Here is a 23,463-nt window from a genome sequence, read left to right as displayed (position 1 = left end):
GGTGCCTCGACTTCCTAGTTAATAACAGTTACATGATTAATCAGTTTAATCGCGTAATACTAATTACAGAGAATCTTTGATAAAAACTAAAAGTCTTCATTTAATGATAGTACGCGACACAGTACAATATTTGAGATTTTCAACAAATTAATGTTTCTTCTTTTTATAAGAAACATTAATGTGTTGAAAATCCCAAATTGTTTGCATAGTCAACTTACACACAGCTCTGACACACACACGTATCCCACCAGACATGCCACCAGGGGTCTTTTCACAGTCCCCAAATCCAGAACAAATTCAAGAAAGCATACAGTATTATATAGAGCCATTATTGCATGGAACTCCGTTCCATCTCATATTGCTGAAATGAACAGCAAACCTGGTTTCAAAAAACAGATAAAGCAACTCCTCAAGGCCTCTCCCCTATTGTGCATAGATAGTTTGTGTTTATGTATTGATATGTAGACTACGTGTGCCATTTTTATTTTATTTGAATTGATGTAGTTCTGTCCTTGAGATGTTCTTGTCTATGATGTTCTGCATTATGTCATGTTTTATGTTTTGTGTGGACACCAGGAAGAGTAGCTGCTGCTTTTGCAACAGCTAATGGGGATCCTAATAAAATACAAAATACACATAAAGACATGCAATCAAACTGAGCATTGGTTTATGTGCTTATTTCACATTTAATGATGTGCACAGAGCTGGGGGCTTCTGTCTGTATGATTGTATGTTTCAGAAGGCAGTCAGTGTCATAAGCTCCTATCAGCTGTTAGACCCCCACTCTCTCTACTGGAATGTGTGCAGCACCATCCAAGATCCTAATCACTTTTACATGCCGATGGAACAAACCACTCTGAATAATCTCACAAGGGATGTATATGTTAGGATGTATTTGTTATTCAACATTGTTGATGTCTTCACTATTATTCTACAATGTTGAAAATAGTAAAAATAAAGAAAAACCCTTGAATTAGTAGGTGTTCTAAAACTTTTGACCGGTAGTGTATGTGAACACTTAAACCACCTCTTCTGTTAATTCTGTTCATTCTTTAGTTATACTCCCTCAGTCATCCTCTTTTTGGTGCCCTGTACAAAGACTGACATGCTGGAATGTGCTTTGTCAGCATTCACTACTTTCTCAAATTTCACCCAATGACCAGATCAAGTCAGTTTTTTGTTGTGTCACATTCATCCTCGCTGACCCCTCACAATCCCTCTATCACAACTATCCCCATGATGCATTCTAGAAATAAAAGCAGTTGGTGGTCGTCCTATTGCTTGCTGCTGATATATCATAAGCACTTGGCCATCAGTCATTCTAGTGTGTTTCCTTTTAAGACATCCCCACAGACTTAAACACTCAATCCAACCTCAACATCTCAGAACCCCAACCCCCTGTGCTCTAGTCCCCTAGTCCCCTGTTCTTTAGTCCCCTAGTCCCCTGTTCTCTAGTTCCCTAGTCCCCTGTTCTTTAGTCCCCTAGTCCCCTGTTCTCTAGTTCCCTAGTCCCCTGTTCTCTAGTCCCCTAGTCCCCTGTTCTTTAGTCCCCTAGTCCCCAGTTCTCTAGTTCCCTAGTCCCCTGTTCTCTAGTCCCCTGTTCTTTAGTCCCCGAGTCCCCTGTTCTCTAGTCCCCTAGTCCCCTCTTCTCTAGTCCCCTAGTCCCCTGTTCTTTAGTCCCCGAGTCCCCTGTTCTCTAGTTCCCTAGTCCCCTGTTCTCTAGTCCCCTAGTCCCATGTTCTCTAGTCCCCTAGTCCCCTTTGCTCTAGTCCCCTAGTCCCCTGTTCTATAGTCCCCTAGTCGCCTGTTCTCCAGTCCCCTAGTCCCCTGTTCTCTAGTCCCCTAGTCCCCTGTTCTCTAGTCCCCTAGTCCTCTGTTCTCTAGTTCCCTAGTCCCCTGTGCTCGAGTTCCCTAGTCCCCTGTTCTTTCGTTCCCCTAGTCCCCTGTTCTCTAGTCCCCTAGTCCCCTGTTCTCTAGTCCCCTGTGCTCTATTTCCCTAATCCCCTGTTCTCTAGTCCCCTAATCCCCTGTTCTCTAGTCCCCTAGTCCCCTGTTCTCTAGTCCCCAAGTCCCATGTACTCTAGTTCCCTAGTCCCCTGTTATTTAGTCCCCTAGTCCCCTGTTCTCTAGTCCCCTAATCCCCTGTTCTCTAGTCCCCTAGTCCCCTGTACTTTAATCCCCCAGACCCCTGTTCTCTAGTCCCCTAGCCCCCAAGCCACCTGTACTTTAATCCTCTAGCCCCCAAGCCCCCTGTACTTTAGTCCCCTAGCCCCCTGTACTTTTGTCCCCTAGTCCCATGTTCTCTAGTCCCCTAGTCCCCTGTTCTCTAGTCTCACAGCCCCCTGTATTTTAGTCTCCCAGCCCCCTGTACTTTAGTGCCCTAGCCCCCAAGCCCCCTGTATTTTAGTCCCCTAGTACCTCAACCCCCTGTACTTTTGTCTCCTAGCCCCCCAGCCCCCTTTACTTTAGTCCCCTAGCATCCCAGCCCCTTTTACTTTAGTCCCCTAGCCATCCAGCCCCCTCTACTCTACTTTGTCCCCACAGCCCGCCAGAGAACAGTTGCATGATATTAACTCCTTTCTGGGAAGTGCCAATGAAATGGTGTCAAACAGAGAGACGGTAATGTAAGCTAAGCAGGGCTGCCCCAAGGGGAAAAGTGGAGCCGAGGAATCGTAGACACAGTTCTCACCTGACACCTGCTCCAGCAGTCCAGTCAACCTGACATTTAGGTCAGGTCATGATGTAGTGCATAGATAGATCTGTGGAATACTTAGATGGATGCCTGGATGAATGTGGATTGATGGATGCCTGGATGAATGTGTGGATGGTGGATGCATGGGTGGGTGCATGGGTGGATGCATGGGTGGATGGATGGATAGTGCCTTACTGCCTTACTTCTGAGTTGAAGCGGATCTGGCAGACATTGCAGGAGATGATGGGTCGTTTGATCTTCATCATGGGGGGGGCGAAGGTGTGGTTCATCACCGCCTTCTGTACCGGGTCCATCTGGAGGGGGAGGGGGCAGAGAGCAGGTTATATAGATAATTTAAGTACTCTGAGTAGGGGAGCAGATAGACATAGGTCATTGTGCCATAGTGGTGGTAGCAGAGTTAATGAAACGTTTTGAAAAAGGCCCCTACCAGTGGGAGGGAGGTAGTGAAGGGGAGGAGGGAGAGAGGAGAGAGAGAGAGAGAGAGAGGTGGAGAGTGAGTGAGAGAAAAGGAGAGAGAGTTATAGAAGGGAAGAGAGCCCTGATTGATGACGACAGGAGAGTGTTTTTTTCATCAGCAGCTGCCAGAGCTGTCTGTGCCTTGGGTCTTGGGTGCTGTTCAAATGCTTTTTTGATAGTGGGGTTAGAGGGCCCTGATTACAGACTCCATCCAACAGTATAGCAGGAGGATCAAGGAACTGTATGACTAAGAAGTTAAAATGGTCTCCTATAGAGAGAAATAGTAATGGGGTCTTTTTGTAGGTACTAATTCTGTCATCGTTCGTTCGACAAAGCCTATGAGGAAAATGAATGGCGTTTTTGTAGGGTTTTAGGATAAACGCCAAAAATAAGGTATGTGGTACACACAGGCTTAGGAGAGCTTATACAGGTTGTTCTATGACATAATCTTCATCAGCTAATGTCACTTGTGAATTTTGAATAATTTATATTATAATAAAAAACACATAAATCAAATAAAGGCTTCATAATTCATAAAGATCATGTTAGCTTCAAGTTCCTCTGTGTCCAAATCACTAAAGACTTCAAATGGTCCAAACAAACTCCCCCCCCCCCCAAGAGGTTGAAAAATCCTCAAAAAGTTCTACAGCTGTACCATTGATAGCATATTGACTGGCTGCATCACTGCCTGGTATGGCAATAGCACAGCCCTCGATTACATGGCCCTGTAGAGGGTGGTGCGGACAGCCCAGTACATCACTGTGGTAGGAAGGCCCGGAAAATTGTTAAAGACTCCAACCACACAAGCCATAGTCTATTCTCTCTACTTCCGCATGGCAAGCGCTACCGGTGCATCAAGTCTGGCACCAACAGGGTCTTGAACTATCCCCAAGCAATACGACTGATAAATAGCTACCAAAATATCTACACAGACTGTCTGAGTTAACCTTGTATCTTTATTGACCTTTTATTTGTATTTTTGCACTGTCTCTCACACACACTCCCTTTATCATCTGCTCACTCACACATAATATGCACATACATTTATACTGACGCTACACACACACACACACTCCCACTCACATACAAGGTGCTGCTACTCTGTTTATCTTATATCCTGTTGCCTAGTCACCTTACCCCTATACATATATACCTCCATCATATCTACCTCCATCCATCACACAGGATCCCTGTATATTGTAAATATGGTTTTGGAACTGACCCTGTATGTAGTATGCTTACTTACTTATTGTGTTCTGCATATTTCTTCTTATTTCTCGTGTTTCTTTTCCTAGTAATACATTATTATTTATTATTACATTGTTGGGTTTTGAGTTTGCCAGAAAGGCATTTCACTGTACTTCTGCATGTGACATTAAAACTCAAAACTGTATGAACAAATCACCTGAACACTGTCTGTAGAGAGGACTCCCCTTAGAATTGGAACAGACCATGATAGTAGACAACTAGAATCTGATGTGAGAAACATGTTCTTAGACTAATATACAAGGCTTTTACACTATGTGGAGCATTTTGAAATAGTTCACAGCTCTTTAGAAAGACATGTTGACCATGTGGATCTGACTCAAGCCAACCCAGACGTCTGATGTTTACAGTGGTAACAAAATAGCCCCAAACAGGATTCGTGAGCGTTGTGAGGGTTCTGACCCCTCTTCTTGGTAACCACAACCCAGGCTGGGTGTTTCTCCACTCTGCAGCCAAAAGGACTGAGGTTTTATTCAGTTTCTAATCACTGACTGCTACTGTGAACTTATACTGCAAAATGAGAGGCTAGCTTCACTTTCAACTTCCAAACACCAGGCAAAAGGTGTAATTATTCTCCCATATATAAGTGGTTGAATAGAGTTCCTGTCTATATTTATTCTCCTCTGCCTTAACCTGGAGTTCTGTTTGTTCCCCAACATCTCTCTCTCTCTCTCTCTCTCTCTCTCTCTCTCTCTCTCTCTCTCTCTCTCTCTCTCTCTCTCTCTCTCTCTCTCTCTCTCTCTCTCTCTCTCTCTCTCTCTCTCTCTCTCTCTCTCTCTCTCTCTATATATATATATATATATATATATATATATATATATATATATATATATGCCAACAACAAGGTGTTTGATCTGTGAAGATGTGTATGTGTCACGCCCTGACCTTATAGAGCCTTTTTATTTCTCTATTTGGTTAGGTCAGGGTGTGATTAGGGTGGGCATTCTAGGTTTTCTGTTTCTATGTTGGTGTGTTTGATTCCCAATCGGAGGCAGCTGTCTATTGTTGTCTCTGATTGGGAATCAGATATAAGTTGTCAGTTTCCTTTTGGGTTTTGTGGGATCTTGTCTTTGTTTTGTTGCTTTAGGCACGACTAGCTTTACGTTCGGTTTGTGTTCATTGGTTTTTCCCGGTGTTATGTTTTCAAATAAAGAGAGAATGTACGCCTACTACGCTGCACCTTGGTCCGGTCATTTATCATCCGACGACTGTAACAGTGTGTGTGTGTTTACGTGCATGCAGGTGTGTGTGTGCGCAAACAAGACGGCAAGTCATCGTCCTCACCTGTTCAAGTCCTACTGTCAATTTTGGTTAGCCATGTGGACGACTTGTGTTTTGTAACATCTCTCTCTCTCTCTCCCTCTCTTTGTCCAGCTGTTGTGAACAGGCTGATTGATCTCTCTTCCCACCCCGCCGTTTCTCTATCCACCCGGCTCTACGTTCTGTCTGCCGTTATGACCTCACATTAAGTCACTCTTTTACGTCCCTTCTTTCATTCCCTCTCTTCATACCTCCACCCATACTGTACACCATATGGGGCTGGTAGAGAAATCATTATCTACTCCACTCTGCGCTCTCCATAGACGAGGGTAGCACTCACTCCATTGGATAGTATGATAGCTGAGCGTAATATATGGTGCAAGCAAACTCTTTATAAGTGGATCATGGAGCATTCAGTCTAGCAGCCAGGCTCACAGAGCATCCGGAACTTGCTCCCTCACTGCACTGCCTTTTTGTTGTTCTTATTATACACTGTCTAAATAACAGGTCCTCATGAGAATAACACTAATTATCTGACAACAACTGGGAAACTCTGGACCTGGAAGCCAGTTCCACTGCATTGTTCCCCTCTAATCAGGGACTGAATTAGTCCTGGAAGCCAGTTCCGCTGCATTTATTCATTGTTCCTCTCTAATTGCGGACTGAGTTAGACCTGGAAGCCAGTTCCACTGCATTTATTCATTGTTCCCCTCTAATCAGGGACTGAATTAGTCCTGGAAGCCAGTTCCACTGCATTTATTCATTGTTCCTCTCTAATTAGGGACTGAATTAGACCTGGAAGCCAGTTCCGCTGCATTTATTCATTGTTCCCCTCTAATCAGGGACTGAATTAGTCCTGGAAGCCAGTTCCACTGCATTTATTCATTGTTCCTCTCTAATTAGGGACTGAATTAGACCTGGAAGCCAGTTCCACTGCATTTATTCATTGTTCCCCTCTAATCAGGGACTGAATTAGACCTGGAACACCAGGTATGTGCAATTCATTATCAGGTAAAACAGGAAACCATCATGCTTCGGACCTCGTAGGGTAAGAGTTGAGTACCCCTGCTCTAGTGGCTCTCTCAATCTCATAAATTACTCATCAGTGCTCTGTGAAGAGCCTCTGTTCTAGCACCCTCTATAGGTTATCAGGGTTAATAAACTCAGCAAAAAAAGAAACGTCTTCTCACTGTCAACTGCATTTATTTTCAGCAAACTTAACATGTGTAAATATTTTTATGAACATAACAAGATTCAACAACTGAGACATAAACTGAACAAGTTCCTCAGACATGTGACTAACATAAATGGAATAATGAGTCCCTGAACAAAGACGGGGTCAAAATCAAAAGTAACAGTCAGTATCTGGTGTGGCCACCAGCTGCATTAAGTACTGCAGTGCATCTCCTCCTCATGGACTGCACCAGATTTGCCAGTTCTTGCTGTGAGATGTTACCCCACTCTTCCACCAAGGCACCTGCAAGTTCCCGTACATTTCTGGGGGGAATGGCCCTAGCCCTCACCCTCCGATCCAACAGGTTCCAGACGTGCTCAATGGGATTGAGATCCGGGCTCTTCACTGGCCATGGCAGAACACTGACATTCCTGTCTTGCAGGAAATCACGCACAGAACGAGCACCATGGCTAGTGGCATTGTCATGCTGGAGGGTCATGTCAGGATGAGCGTGCAGGAAGGGTACCACATGAGGGAGGAGGATGTCTTCCCTTTAACGCACAGCGTTGAGTGCCTGCAATGACAACAAGCTCAGTCCAATGATGCTGTGACACACCGCCCCAGACCACGATGGACCCTCCACCTCCAAATCGATCCCGCTCCAGAGTACAGGCCTCGGTGTAACGCTCATTCCTTCGACGATAAATGTGAATCTTACCATCACCCCTGGTGAGACAAAACCGCAACTCGTCAGTGAAGAGCACTTTTTGCCAGTCCTGTCCGGTTCAGCGACGGTGGGTTTGTGCCCATAGGCGACATTGTTGCCTGTGATGTCTGGTGAGGACCTGTCTTACAACAGGACCTGCCTACAAGCCCTCAATCTAGCCTCTCTCAGCCTTTTGCGGACAGTCTGAGCACCGGTGGAGGGATTGTGCGTTCCTGGTGTAACTCAGACAGTTGTTGTTGCTATCCTGTACCTGTCCCGCAGGTGTGATGTTTGGATGTACCGATCCTGTGCAGGTGTTGTTACTCGTGATCTGCCACTGCGAGGATGATCAGCTGTCCGTCCTGTCTCCCTGTAGTGCTGTCTTAGGTGTCTCACAGTATGGACATTGCAATTTATTGCCCTGGTCACATCTGCAGTCCTCATGCCTCCTTGCAGCATGCCTAAGGCACATTCACACAGATGAGCAGGAACCCTGGGCATCTTTCTTTTGATGGTTTTCAGAGTCAGTAGAAAGGCTTCTTTAGTGTGCTAAGTTTTCATAACTGTGACCTTAATTGCCTACCATCTGTAAGCTGTTAGTGTCTCAATGACCGTTTCACAGGTGCATGTTCATTAATTGTTTATGGGTCATTGAACAAGCATGGGAAACAGTGTTTAAACCCTTTACAATGAAGATCTGTGAAGTTATTTGGATTTTTACGAATGATCTTTGAATGACAGGGTCCTGAAAAAGGGGCATTTCTTTTTTTGCTGAGTTTATGTTCTGTCATAGTCTCACTGGCTGTAATAACCACTCAGAAAGAGTGGCCATAATATAAGTGCCCTTGCTGACAGAGCCTCTGTATGTTTTAACTGACCTGGAGAGGTTTGAGTGAAAGTGAATGAATGGTCCTAGCAACTAGGACTATGTAACTGGACTCAGTGCCATGTAAAGATGAATGTGTGTGTGTGAGAGGGTCTGCTACATGTGTGTGTAACAGGGTTGGTTATAATTCCACTTGGCACTGCAGACATTTGTATTTAATGGTTATTTATTTTAACTGGTTGGTTTAAGTCAGATGTCACTAAGGGGTAATGTCATTGGCTATCCATGCAGACAGGGGAAGATTGCAGAAAGTTCTAAAATGGCGACTGAAGAGGAATATTGGAACAGGGACACAGAAAGATGGATTTCTGAGGAGGAATGGAGGTGGAAAAAGAGGAAGAAGAGGTTGAAGAGAATGAGGAAAGCAGAGGGTAGAGCTGAATCTGAGGAAGATGGCAATAAAAATGGAGATTGAGTGTCGAAAAAGATTGGTGTCAAGTGCAAACAGTGAGCCGTGCACCAGACCGAGTTCTGGAGGTGAAATGGAAGTGAATGAGGGTGAATTAAGTGAGTTGGAAGGTGTGGTGAAGAGCTCGGAGCCTGAGCCTGGCATCGATGGATCTGATAAAGAAGAATCTGGTCCAGTATGGACCATGGCTGCATGTTGCTGCCACACATGATTTCAAGATGGTGACCGGCAAGTTCGGCATGGTGGCAGTACATTTACTTTATGTGTTTGTTTTAAATGTTACTGGAAATAATTGCATCTGCTATTTAGATGAAAGAATAGTAAATTCTCAGCAACTTCTCAGTCATGCAAACACTTTTGATGGCATCCAGCACTTCGGATTTGGAAGAAATGTTATATACCCAACTTTCATAGCACCTTGGCACAAAACAAAACGATAATCGAAATCCAGTCTGAAATCGCAAATTAATGGTGGAGATCTAATAATAAGTCTATTCCTTCTCTTATCGGGTGATATCCATCAATGCCCTGGACCTCACTTTATCACGAACCCCATCAAACGGACTATGCACCCATGCTCCTCTTGGGAACGGTGGATAAAGAGTAACAGCAAAGCTTTGGTATGTTTGGAATGCGTGCAGTGGATTCATCTAAAATGCAGCGATTCTAGCTTTGGGCAAGGGGTCAAGGAAGTTTACCGTTGCTGTCGGTGTGCTGTACCCACAGAGTGTGTGAGCATTGAAGGTGGAGTGGAACCAGAGGACTTACCGAGGTTGGAGAGTGCACCGGAGGAGGGGGGATCCAGAGCGGAGCGGAGGCAACCAGAGGTGAGTGACGGGGGACACGGTGGTGAGGACGATGGAGTAGCACCTGGGGCGACAGAAAGGCCACCGGAGACAGGGCAGTGGGAAGATGGCAGCGCAGTGGGAGGCGAGTTACAAGTTGGTTGGGAATTCAATGAGGCCTTTGGGCCGAAGGGCTTACAATTTGTGCTCTTAAACGTACGAAGCCTACTACGAAGCCTGTTGGTTTGCAAATCAGAGGTGGGTGTCTTATGTTTTACTGAGACAGTTGGATTCATCTGTTTGTGACTCAGAAATTGAGATAGGTATTTTACTCTGTTAGGAAGGATCGGAATCGGAACGGTGGGGGAATATGTGCGTTTGTAAGATCAAACATTGCTTTTAACATCAGATCGGATTTAAACGCTGATCTGGAGATTGTCTGGCTGGATATCTGCCTTCCCAAAACCAAGCCGATTTTGTTGGGGGTGTGTTATAGGCCGCCCAAGCAGAATGCATTCTATGAAGGTCTTGAAATTGTGTTGTCAAACTGTAATGACTCCCTGTTGAAGGAAATCAATGTTAGGGGATTTCAATACTGATGTCTGAAAAAAGAATAGCCCAACCCACAATGTATTTATGCACTTTTGTAGATCACTTGCTCTGACCCAAATGATAAAAGATCCCACCAGGATGTGTGAAACAGTGCAAAGTATAATTTACTTAATATTGGTGTCTGATAAATCTAAAATATCGCAGAGTGGAGTAATAGTCGATGGAATCAGTGATCATTTTATTACATTTTGCACAAGGAGGATTTTTAAAGATATATTTAAATGTCACAAAACCGTTAGAATCAGAGGACTCAAAAAATACTGTGTAGAAACGTTTAGGGAGGATGTGGGTAAAATTGGTCACCTGTGCAAGATAGTGTAGGAGTAGACAGTGCCTGGGAAGTATTTAAATGTAGATTCCTTGATGTGGTGAATGTGATGGCTCCCATTAGATGGGTCAGAGTAAAGCAGAAATCTAGCCCTTGGTTTAATCATGAGATTCTAGAATCTATCCAAGCAAGGAATGAGGCATTTAAAACATTTAAGAACTCTCAAGAACAGCCTGATTTTGTCCTATATAAACATCACAGAAATTAAGCACAGAGGAGGATGGATGAAGCTAAGAGGGGTTACTTTGCTGAGAAAATAATTGAAAACAAAAATGACCCTAAAAAGCTTTGGAAATCATTTAAGGAACTAGGCTGTAGTAGTACTACCAAAAACAAACTAAACAGTATTGGACTGAACATCAAAGGGGAGATGGTATATGAAAAAGCAGAGGTTGCCAATGAATTCAACTCTTTTTTTTACTTCTGTTTCCAGCAAGCTGGTTAGCAAGCTGCCCACCAGTTCTGGTTTGTATGGAAGCAACCAAGTCAAGAAGTATTATGTAGAGTTAGGGGTTCAGCCAAACTCTTTTTCTTTTGCAAAGGTAGCAACAGCCAAAATAGTCAGTATGCTGGCAGAGCTTAAATGCTCCAAAGCCACAGGCCTGGATAATATTCCTGCAAGGTTTCTTATAGATTCTGTTGAGCAAATTGGCCCTTGTATTACGCATATTGTTAATCTCTCTCTTGAACAAGGCACCTTTCCCAGGGACATGAAACAAGCTAAAGTTATACCTATGTATAAGAAGGGGATAAAGTCTGACCCTGGGAACTATAGGCCTGTATCTATCAGCTGTGTAACATCAAAGATCCGGGAGAGAATTGTACATGAGCAAATGTATGAATATGTTAACAAACAGGGTCTAATGTATGATTTTCAGTCGGGTTCTAGAAAAACATACTCCACTGATTCATGTCTACTTTACTTGACTGACTTCATCAGGAAAGAGATTGATGAGGGAAATCTGTGTGGAATGGTACTGCTTGACCTACAGAAGGCCTTTGATACAGTTAACCACTGTCTCCTAATCTCCAAACTGAAGGCACTGGGGTTAAGCAGTATCCCTCTAGGCTGGGTAAAGTCCTATTTATCAGGAAGGGAGCAAGTAGTAGAGGTTCATGGCTCACTGTCTCAGGCAAAACCAATGAGTTGTGGCGTTCCGCAGGGGAGCGTCCTTGGGACTCTGCTGTTTTTATTGTATATTAACGAAATTAAAGATGCTTGTTCTTGCCGTCTTTTTCTTTATGCGGATGACTCTACACTTCTGGTGTCTCACAAAAGTAAAACTATGTTGGAGAGCATACTTAGCACAGAGCTTACTAACATTAGCAAATGGCTTGGAGATAATAAGCTATCTCTGCACTTAGGGAAAACTGAAGCAATTATTTTTGGATCCAGGCCTAAATTGTGTAGGTCGTCTGAAATCAGAGTGTAGTTAGGGGGTGAGGTGCTGACTACTAAAACCTCTGTTAGCTACTTGGGATGTATCCTTGATGGAAGCTTGGGAGGTGTGAGCATGGCCAATAAGGTGCTAGGGAAGGTTAATGCCAGGACTAAGTTTTTGTCTAGAAAGTCCAAGCTGCTTAATAAGGACTCCATGAAAGTGCTAGCTATTGCCCTCATTCAATGCCATTTTGACTATGCTAGTACTTCCTGGTTTGGGGGCTTATCTAAACTTATGAAGGGGAAGCTCCAGATAGCCCAGAATAAGCTGATCAGAGTAGTATTGAAGGTGAGTCCACGTACTCACATAGGCAGGAGCTGCTTTCAGGAACTAAACTGGCTGCCTGTTGAGGCTAGGGTGTCCCAGATTAGACTAGGTTTGGTTTACAGGAGTATTTATGGTCCTGCGCCCAGATATCTAAGTGATTACTTTCCTCGTGTTAGGGATGCACACAATCACAGCACCAGATCAGGTGTTGCTGATGTGTGATTATACAGGTTCAGGAGTAATGCTGGGAAAGGCACTTTCTTGTATACTGGAGCCTCAGAATGGAATGAGTTGCCTCTGCCTATAAAAACAACGTCCTCTCTGGACAGCTTTAAAAATAAAGTAAAAATATGTTTGATGTCTTCTGTGCCCATATGAATAACCCCTATGATGTAACTGGAATGATGAGATAGATGTTCTTCTTCTATGTTTTTGTTTTATTATTTCACTGCCATACTGTGTTCGGTCTTGTCTAGCCATCTTGTGTCAAGAGGACCACAATGGAAATTAGTCCCAGACTTTATTGTGTGTTATCCTCAATGATTTTATTCATGTGTATGTATGGGTTTTAAGTTGTATGTGTACTTGTTTTTTAAAATGGTCGAATTAATAAACTAAACTAAAGTAGGAGTGACATTTTTGGAAAAAGTGGATCCTTGCCTTTTGACAGGTCCATTTGTGGTTTCAGGGTGGGTGGGAAAGGAGTTGGGTGCAGTTGAGTCAGTGAAGGTAAACTGTAGTGGACTTTGTCTGCCTTTCTTCTGCCCAAAGGGAGCCGGGAGCTGGACAGAGAATTGTGTAGTTTCGGTGGATAAAGCTGTTTGTGTCAACTGCAATGGTGGAAAAAGTACTCAATTGTCATACTTGAGTAAAAGTAAAGATACCTTAGCAGAAAATGACTCAAGTAAAAGTGAAAGTTACCCAGTAAAATACTACTTGAGTAAAAGTCTAAAAGTATTTGGTTTTAAATGTACTTAAGTACAGTGGTAGAAAAAGTACTAAATTGTCATACTTGAGTAAAAGTACAAAGTAAAGTAAATGCTATACATCAAATTCCTTATATTAAGCAAACTAGACGGCACTATTTTTGTATTATTTTTTAAATAGGGACAGGGAGGGGCATTTTGCATGAAGAAACAACCTGTCATTCCTCACAAACTTTGTGAATATCTGGGTTTTCCCTCTTCACAATGCAGAAAGACTGCATTTAATCAGTCGTTTTTATTACAACACACCTGTCATAATTGTTTTCTTAACTAAAGTAGAGTTTTATTATTATTATTATGGCTAAAGGTACTGCATAGGTGTAAACATTCATTTTTTAGCAAGAGATAGCACTTGTATAGCCTAAGAAAGTAGCAGAAATGTGCAGAAAGTAGTTTTGAATGCATTTTATTGAAGGGAAACAATAACAGTCTTGACATTTTTTGGCAACATCGGGATATATTCTTATATATTGTACAATGAAGAATTCAACTACAATTCAACTCCCATTTTTTTTTACCATTGCCCTCACCCACAAGGTGTATAAACAACAACAATAAATAAGAATAATATAAAATAATAGATACAAAACAAAAACGTGTAGAACACGCATCAACTCTAATTAGCACATGTAGGACTGTATGCAAGTGTGTGTGCATGGACTTTGCAGATGTATTTCTCACGTGTGCAGCACATAGTATTTGTTTTACAGTCCTTCTTTGGGGAGCAGAATTGGCATCTCCTCCTCTTGCCTCTCCCAGCTGCAGCCTCAGGTGGAACAGGACAAGATTCAGCCCCCTGAACAGCTTTCACAAGCGCTGCAGAGGCTGCTGTGCGGGGGAGGCGCTCCCTTTCTTGAATGTATGGGGTTACAAGTGCCTTTCCCAGCTGCTCCAGGAACACCCTCCTCTTGTTTCCACTTATCAGGCATCCAGGTAGGGTTGATATTGTTCCATATCACGAAGGCATTGTATGAGGACATATTAATGATGTTATGGAAGATGACAGGGGCCAGCGGGCAGTCATCCTCCTGCAGCTGTAAGTTCCAATCACCTTGTCCAGGTTGTCCACACCTCCTTTGTTGTGGTTGTAGTCCAGGAAGATGGCTGGCTTCCTGCCCTCACGATCACTGATCTCAACCGCTTTGTGCAGTGTGCTGAGGAGGACCACATTCTTGTTCCTCTTTGGGAGGTAAGAAACTAGAGTGGTGGTGGGGGTGAAGGCAAACTCTGAGAAGGCCTCTCTCCTCCTTGTTGTGAGGAGTGCAGGGGGGAGCTCAGGCTTGTTATTTCTAACTGTGCCAACCATGGTGATCTTCCTCTTCAGAAGCTGCTGGCTGAGTTCAATCAGTAGCACACATAATCTCAAATTCTCATTGTGTGTGTGTGTGTCTTTGTGGTGTGTAAATTATTTTATAACTGCTGGGTCAAAAATGACCCTAAGACAATTGTTGTACCCTGGTGGTGTACAGCTTTCATGGAAATATGAACAAAGGTGATGTTTCACTTTTTCTAATGTTGGGGTCACTCTAGGAAAAGTAATTCTAGGAAAATTTCAAGTTGAAAAAATATAATTTAGGGGGGTTTCTCTGCTGTTAAACATAGTGGCAGGTCATTTTTGACCCATAAGACAACACAAGGGTTAAGATACATAAAAGTATTTTTACTTAAGTACTTTACGCAACTGGTCAACTGTAGAGGTGCCCATGTTGCTGGGGATCGGAATTGTCCGGTGAGAGAGAGGCAGGTTGAGGTGGCCTGAATCAGAATAGTGCAGAAGTTGTCATATGCTGAGGTGGTGTAGAAAGTAGAGGAGAATGGGTCAAGGGTGAGGGATCCTGAGAGGATCCCTGTGAGTAGTAGATGGAGGGAGGCCAATGAGTGATATACACTACCGTTCAAGAGTTTGGGGTCACTTAGAAATGTCCTTGTTTTTGAAAGAATAGCACATTTTTTGTCCATTAAAAGAACATTAAATTGATCAGAAATACAGTGTAGACATTGCTAATGTTGTAAATGACTATTGTAGCTGGAAACGGCTGATTTTTATTGGAATATCTACATTACATAGGTGTACAGAGGCCCATTATCAGCAACTATCACTCCTGTGTTCCAATGGCACATTGTGTTAGCTAATCCAAGTTTATCATTTTAAATGGCTAATTGATTATTAGAAAACCCTTTTGCAGTTTCGTTAGCACAGCTGAAAACTGTTGTCCTGATTAAAGAAGCAATAAAACTGGCCTTTTTGGGTTCTATTACAGGCCCAAAATGGCCAGAAACAAATAACTGTCTTCTGAAACTCGTCAGTCTATTCTTGTTCTGAGAAATGAAGGCTATTCCATGTGAGAAATTACCAAGAAACTGAAGATCTCTTACAACGCTGCGTACTACTCCCTTCACAGGACAGCGCAAACTGTCTCTAACCAGAATAGAAAGAGGAGCGGGAGGCCCCGGTGCACAACTGAGCAAGAGGACAAGTACATTAGAGTGTCTAGTTTGAGAAACAGACTGGTGTTTTGCGAGTACTATGTAATGAAGCTGCCAGTTGAAGACTTGTGAGGCGTCTGTTTCACAAACTAGACACTGTTGTCCTGCATATCTAATGTGTTTCCTTGTGTCTATAGTCAGGTACTTACAATTATTGTATTTTGTACTATTTTTCTAATTGTTACGATGTTTGATTACAAAATACCCAGTCTGATATTGACATGCAAGCGACAAATCACAAATCTACAGCCATCAACATATTGTTGTCCTGCACATCTGTGCTTTTACATGTGTGTACATGGCAGGCTCCAGCCGGGTTCTCAACTTACTGTTGAGAGTTAGAATAATAGAATACACAAGGTGCAATTTCGAGATGTGGTTTTGCATCAGCAGTTTTTCTCTTGTTATGTCAGTCACTGACAGTCATTCAATTAGCCATGTTAGCTAACAATTTTTGTATTGGTAAGTTAGTCTAGCCAGCAATCTAAACTATACTGACCGGGCAGGTGCCCAGGGGGCCTGACCTCCAGGGGAACCCCACTGATTTTGTTAGTCACTCACTTAGATATCACTAACATGGAATAAATCTTGGCAAAATGTGTAAAATTGCAGGAAAGTTTGCTTAAAACTGCAAAATGTTATCTACTTTCCGTGGCAAAATTTGTAGAATAGCAGGAAATTCACTTTAAAACGTCTCTCCACCGTCAATAGGGTGTTTTGCCCACAAGGTGGGCTGGCCCTGTGTGTATGTGTACGTGCATGTGGCGTTCGTGCTTGAGTGTGTGTGTACGCGCCCACCAATGTTTGTCACCGTCCTGACCTTCACGTGAAACCCAATCTGGAAATGAACTGGATGGGTCCATGTCTAAAAACGCTGATAATGGGGAACGCTGGCTGTGCATCTTATTAAATTGATTAGCCATAACTCATTGTTGTAAGGTTCTGCTTTTCTTTTCTTAGTCAACCTTGTGTTCTTTTTCTTTGTGTTCTTGAACGTAGCCCTGTTTCTTTGTGTTCTGGAACGTAGCCCTGTTTCTTTGTGTTCTGGAACGTAGCCCTATCTTTAATTTTTGTTGATTGATTTCACCTGTGTTCATTTCTCACCTGGTCTCATCAGCTCCCTATTTAGTTCAGTTCTTTCTGTTTGTATGGTCGTGAGGTATTGTTTGTTTTGACTGCCTACCTGTGTTTGACCATTGCCTGCCTGTGACCACGATTCCTACCTTCTGTGAAGGCTTAATAAACATATGCTGTGCTCTGTGTGTGAATCTCCACCTTTTTCCCCCTGAGTATTCATTACAATTGTATTGCAGTAAAATGCTCGCTGGGGCATTTTGTGAATATGCAAAGCTTTATTCTGCCACAGGGATAGCAAACACTTGTCAGCTTATTATTGAGGATCATTCTTTAAAACCACTTAATTAGAATACATCACCTGTCTACAGTTACAAGACCCCTCAAATTGACTGGCACAAACATCCCAGAGGAATATTATGCGAAACCAAAGCCAATTACAATTAACATTCTCAGACAGCCTGCAACAAGACGGCACCAGTGGTATAGTTAAGCAATAAGGACCACGGTGGTGTGGTGCCAGGAGTGCCTGGATATAGCCATTAGCTGTGGTACATTGGCCATATACCACAAACCCCTGAGGTAGAATAGAGTAATGACTGACATTGCTAAATGATATTAAACAGCTTTTTAATACATATCATAACCAAATGTAGCCTATTAAAAGCTGCATATAGAGAGAAAGAATAACCCAATGCATTTAAAAACTACACTATTTGGGCCAGTGTTTTACCTGACTAGGTCATGAGATCAGGAAAAACTCCAGGCCCCAGAAAAGACAAGTGCGAATTTTGCTACACAGCTTTTGAACCTTGTGCGACCTCTGAGTTGAAGGGGGTCTACATGTGTGTGCGCTGTGTTAGTGTGTGTGTCTGCATATGTATGGCGTGCATGCGTGGTGTGTGCCTTAACATGCCTGTGTGTGTGTGGAGTGCGTTTACTCACTGTTGAGTAACTGTTGGTGTTGAAGTTGTGGAACAGGCCCATGCTGTGTTGTGGTGGAGCTGTGTCCATGGGGAACTGCAGGAACTGCTTCATGTCCAGCGGGGGTGGGATCACTGTGGGGGTCCTGAAGAAGGCAGGGACCACCCCTGGACGGTTCATGCTGCCTAGAGAGAGACAGAGAGAGAGAGAGAGATGGTTTATTCAGAAAATATCTAAACAGTCAGTGGTCTTTTTCTGTTTCTTAATGTAACTGACTACCAGGGTTGGGTAGGTTCCTTTCTAAGTGTAATCTGTCACAGATACCAGTTACCTGTCCAAAATTGTAATCAGTAATGTAACTTTTGGATCCATCAAATGCATTTGGTGTGTCATCATTGTGGTCTCTGATTTGTGGTCAGAGTCGCTTAGGTGAAACAAACAGAATTGAATTTCATTGAGAAAACAGAAAGGTGTCATAAATGTATTTTGTTTTGTCGCAAACATCCTTTCTAAATTTGAAAGTAATCTAATAGGTAATCTAGTTTTTCAAAAGTATCTGAAATCTGATAACAATATTTGTGTGCACTGCTGTGCTGTAACATCTAATAATGTGCATTGCCATACTGCTAATCCATGAAACTCAGTTTCAGTCCCCCACACACACACACATACACATACACACACACATACAGTACCAGTCAAAAGTTTGGACACACCTACTCATTCAAGGGTTTTTCTTTATTTTTACTCTTTTATACATTGTAGAATAATAGTGAAGACATCAGAACTATGAAATAACACATATAGAATCATGTAGTAACCCAAAAAGTTTTAAACAAATCAAAATGTATTTTATAATTGAGATTCTTCAAACTAGCCACCCTTTGCCTTGATGGCGGCTTTGTACGCTATTGATATTCTCTCAACCAGCTTCATGAGGAATGCTTTTCCCACATATGCTGAGCACTTGTTGGATGCTTTTCCTTCACTCTGCGGTCCAACTCATCCGAAACCATCTCAATTGGGTTGAGGTCGGGTGATTGTGGAGGCCAGGTCATCTGATGCAGCACTCCATCACTCTCATTCTTGGTCAAATAGCCCTTACACAGGCTGGTGATGTGTTTTGGGTCATTGTCCTGTTGAAAAACAAATGATATTCCCACTAAGCACAAAAAAATGGGATGATGTTTCGCTGCATAATGCTGTGGTATCCATGCTGGTTAAGTGTACCTTGAATTCTAAATAGATCACAGACAGTGTCACCAGCAAAGCACCCCCACACCATAACACCTCCTCCTCCATGCTTCACGGTGGGAACCACACATGCGGAGATCATCCCTTCATCTACTCTGCGTCTTACAGAGACACGGTGATTGGGACCAAAAATCTCAAATTTGGACTCATCAGACCAAAGGACATATTTCCACCAGTCTAATGTCCATTGCTCGTGTTTCTTGGCCCAAGCAAGTCTCTTCTTCTCATTGGTGTCCTTTAGTAGTGGTTTCGTTGCAGCAATTTGACCATGAAGGCCTGATTCATGCAGTCATGCAGACATTTTCCGCATTGACTGACCATGTCTTAAGGTAATGGTGGACTGTTGATTCTCTTTGCTTATTTGAGCTGTTCTTGCCATAATATGGACTTGGTCTTTTACAAAGTAGGGCTATCTTCTGTATACCACCCCTACCTTGTCACAACACAACCGACTGGCTCAAACGCAGTAGGATGGAAAGATATTCCACAACAAGGCACACCTGTTAATTGAAATGCATTCCAGGTGACTACCTCATGAAGCTGGTTGAGAGAATGCCTAGAGTGTGCAAAGCTGTCATCAAGGCAAAGGGTGGCTACTTTGAAGAATCGCAAATATAAAATATATTTTCATTTGTTTAACACTTTTTTGGTTACTACGTGATTCCATATGTGTCATTTCATAGTTTTGATATCTTCACTATTATTCTACAATGTAGAAATAAAGAAAATGCCTTGAATGAGTAGGTGTGTCCAAACTTTTGTCTGGTACTGTACACCTACACCTACAGTACGGTAGGTAAATAAGATATTTATGTATTTAATTTTCAATACATTTGCAAAATTTCTAAAACATGTTTTCGCTTTGTCATTATGGGGTATTGTGTGTAGATGGGTTAGAATTTAATCTATGTTGAATTCAGGCTGTAACAAAACAAATGTGGAATAAGTCAAGGGGAATGATTTATCCCCCCTCTCCTCAATCACTATTTTACAGCATCTCATAAGTGAGATTGAGAGAGAGGGAGAGAGGGAGAGAGGGAGAGAGGGAGAGAGGGAGAGAGAGAATGAGAAATAGATGGAGTGTGGTAGAGACTAGCTCTACACCTGACAGCCACCTCTCCTCTAATCAACCATTACCTCTGAGCCCAACTCCTCTGGGAGAGAAGAATAAACATAGACCTCCACTCTGCATCATCCATTTCCTCTCCCCTTCTCTTCTCCTGTGCTGTCTCTCTCTCTCTCTCTCCATCCCTCCCTCCCCTGCGTTCTCTCTGGCGATGAAGCAGTGGTGAAAGCCTGCACTTGAATAGTCTACTGTGACGGGCGGGGAGGTTAAGCTTCTTAAGCCTCACAGCTGGAGCACTGCAGATATCAGCCTAGCTCCTCGGTATTCCTCCATCTCCCTCCATCTCTCTCTCTCTCTCTCTCTCTCTCTCTCTCTCTCTCTCTCTCTCTCTCTCTCTCTCTCTCACAGGCTCTTTCTCCCTCACTCTGTGCACAGCTTTCTCCCCCCATTTCACGCTCTCTTTTTCTGCCTCTGCTTCTGTAACCTCCCCACCCTCCCTTACTTCGTCTCTCTCCTGCTGGCTGTTCGTTCATCTTCCCTCTCTCTGTCTCCATCTCGCTCTCTTTATTATCTTTCATTGTAGTCTTTTTTTCTGGGTGCCAGTGTGACTGTAACTACTTAACAAATTTGCTACGTTTGGAAAACCGGTCACAAATCCAAAACATTGTAAGCAGGAGCTATTTTGGTTGTGAGTGAGGAAGTTCGTTTGAATAGGAAAGACTTGAAGAGGATCATCAATGTGCTGTCAGTATTAGAGTTAGAGACAGTGCGCTCTCTCTCTCTCTCTCTCTCTCACTCTCTTTCTCTCGTTCTCTCTCTCTCACTCTCTCTCTCCCTCTCTTTCTTTCTCTCCCCAGAAGCTAAAAGGCTGTCACAGCTGAAGCTCAACTGCAACCAGTCTCATCAGTGTGTGGCTGCTGGTCCTGACATGCCTCCAAGTCTCTGTAGTGATGGAGGAAAACAGAAAGAAAGATCTCCTGAAAAACAATGAAAGAAAGAAAGATGAAGAGAATGAGAGGGAGAGGGAGACAGAGAGAGCGAGAGAGTACCCTAAACTAGTCAACACAATTAGACCCAACCAAATCATGAGAAAAAAAAAGATAATTGCTTGACACATTGGAAAGAATGAACAAAACAACAGAGCAAACTGGAATGGTATTTGGCCCTAAACAGAGAGTACACAGTGGCAGAATACCTGACCACTGTGACTGACACAAAATTAAGGAAAGCTTTGACTATGTACAGACTCAGTGAGCATAGCCTTGCTATTGAGAGAGGCCGCTGTAGGCAGACCTGGCTCTCAAGAGAAGACAGGCTATGTGCACACTGCCTACAAAATGAGGTGGAAACTGAGCTGCACTTCTTATCCTCCTGCCAAATGTATGACCATATTAGAGACACATATTTCCCTCAGATTACACAGACCAACAAAGAATTCAAAAACAAATCCAATTTTGATAAACTCCCATATCTAGTGGGTGAAATACCACAGTGTGCCATCACAGGAGCAAGATTTGTGACCTGTTGCCACAAGACAAGGGCAACCAGTGAAGAACTAACACCATTGTAAATACTTATTTTACCTTTTGTACTTGAACTATTTGCACATCATTACAACACTGTGCATGGCCATAATATGACATTTGAAATGTCTCTATTCCTTTGAAACTTTTGTGAGTGTAATGTTTACTGTTCATTTTTGATTGTTTATTTCACTTTTGTTTATTATCTATTTCAGAGAGAGAGAGAGAGAAGCATTGGAGGGGTGGGGGGTGGAAGAGGGAGGTAGTGTTGTTGGGGGGAGGTTGGCTGAGGGTTTAAATATCCTTATAACACGTCAGGAATCCTGCAGCTCACATGATGGTCATAATCACCTCTCCTAAACCGACTTCAGTCAGGACTCGTTTCAAAACCACCTGTAACTGCGCACTTACCGTAAACACCACAATTCTCACAGTGGGAAGTGGCTGAATGACAGAAATTAAAATGTAGGACAGAAGGAGATGAGGAAGAAAGAGGGGGCGATGTAAGGAGGAATTACATGATCAAATAATTGTTGGATGAAATGACTTCCGCTATTAAGAAACTAAAAACCCCTGTTAGAAACTCTGCTAGAAACTATTTTCTGAACTAATTTCTACTGCTTCTGCACAGTTCTGTCTCTGCATGCATTGGTTAACTACCGGTTTAGGTTACATGGAATTAAATCTATAGGTCAACGGCAGCTAACCTAGTGGTTAGAGAGACAAGCCAGCAACTGGGGGGTTGCCAGTTTGAATCCCGGGTCTGGCGAGAGAAATCTGGTGGGAAGTGAGCTGGCAACCTGCCATTGTTCTCTTGAGCAAGGCCCTTATCCCGCCACAACAACTGCTCCATTTGCTCTGTGGCAGCCCACTGATCCAACCTCTCGATCCTGTATGTCTATGGGTCTTTCGGCAGCGTTGGGATAATGTGGAAGTCAAATTTCCTTTGATGAATAAAGTGATCTTAATCAAACCATGTGCTACCATATCATGAACATACATTTACTCAAAAGACGAATTACATATACATGTAACATTACACACTATACACACATAAAAACATATTACACCCATACAGTACTAGTGCAGAAACACGTCCTAGAAGCATATAGACACATGATATCCTGCATCTGCCTGAACAGATGCGATCTTAGCCAAGCAGACAGTGGCTGGACAGCAGCACAACCTCCAATCCAGTCTTGAGTGATTTACTTTGGCATCAGATCAGTGAACACACCCAGACACACACAGACACACTCACCAGAAGAGTCTGGTGGGAGGAGCTATAGTAGGACGGGCTCATTGCAATGGCTAGAAAGGAATCATTAGAACGGTATCAACCACATCAAACATATGGAAATCACATGTTTGACTACGTTCCATTTATTCCAATCCACCCATTACAATGAGCCCATCCTTCTATAGCTCCTCTCACCAGCCTCCACTGACACACACACTCCGCCTTCTCCAGTGACGAAGTCGAGAGAGAGCATCGATCTGACATGGTCTGAAAGGCACTAAAGTGTTAAATCCCTGCCAAACTCTATAAATATCCACCCCTCTCTCCTTCTCTCCTTTAAGACAGTCCTGTCTTGTCGATCCTCCCCTATTCTCTCTCCTTATTGCTTTTCTCCCCCAAATGCAAATGTTTGGCTGAGGGGAAGATCAATGGTAGCGTAATAGCTTATTGGATTGTACAGGGGTTATGAGAGAGGTGGAGGAGACATGGAGATAGAGAAGGAGAAAGAAGGAGATCGAGGGAGAGAGAGACGTGCAAGAATAGAGAGATTGAGTGAGTGAGACTGAAACAGAGAGAAAGTCTGACTAGGTTGACATGCAGATTGA

General features: G+C 43.1%; 1 protein-coding gene across 1 annotated transcript in view; it reads right to left on the bottom strand.

Annotated features, from left to right (window-relative positions):
* The window catches only part of LOC120065742 (zinc finger protein 385A-like), a 33,988-nt gene extending 16,024 nt beyond the window's left edge, over window positions 1-17,964 (bottom strand). Inside the window, exons 1-2 of the mRNA XM_039016831.1 lie at window positions 17,797-17,964; window positions 2,896-3,006 (exon numbers count right to left, since the gene is read on the bottom strand). Of these exons, the coding sequence (XP_038872759.1) occupies window positions 2,896-3,006; window positions 17,797-17,955 (270 nt within the window). The 5' untranslated portion in view covers window positions 17,956-17,964. The remainder of the gene's footprint in view (window positions 1-2,895; window positions 3,007-17,796) is intronic.
* Between the last annotated feature and the right edge of the window lie 5,499 nt (window positions 17,965-23,463).

The sequence above is a fragment of the Salvelinus namaycush genome, chromosome 20 (assembly GCF_016432855.1).
Source record: "Salvelinus namaycush isolate Seneca chromosome 20, SaNama_1.0, whole genome shotgun sequence".
Lineage (NCBI taxonomy): Eukaryota > Metazoa > Chordata > Actinopteri > Salmoniformes > Salmonidae > Salvelinus > Salvelinus namaycush.
Note: the sequence above shows the minus strand (reverse complement) of the source record. Positions and strands in the feature narration are given on the sequence as shown.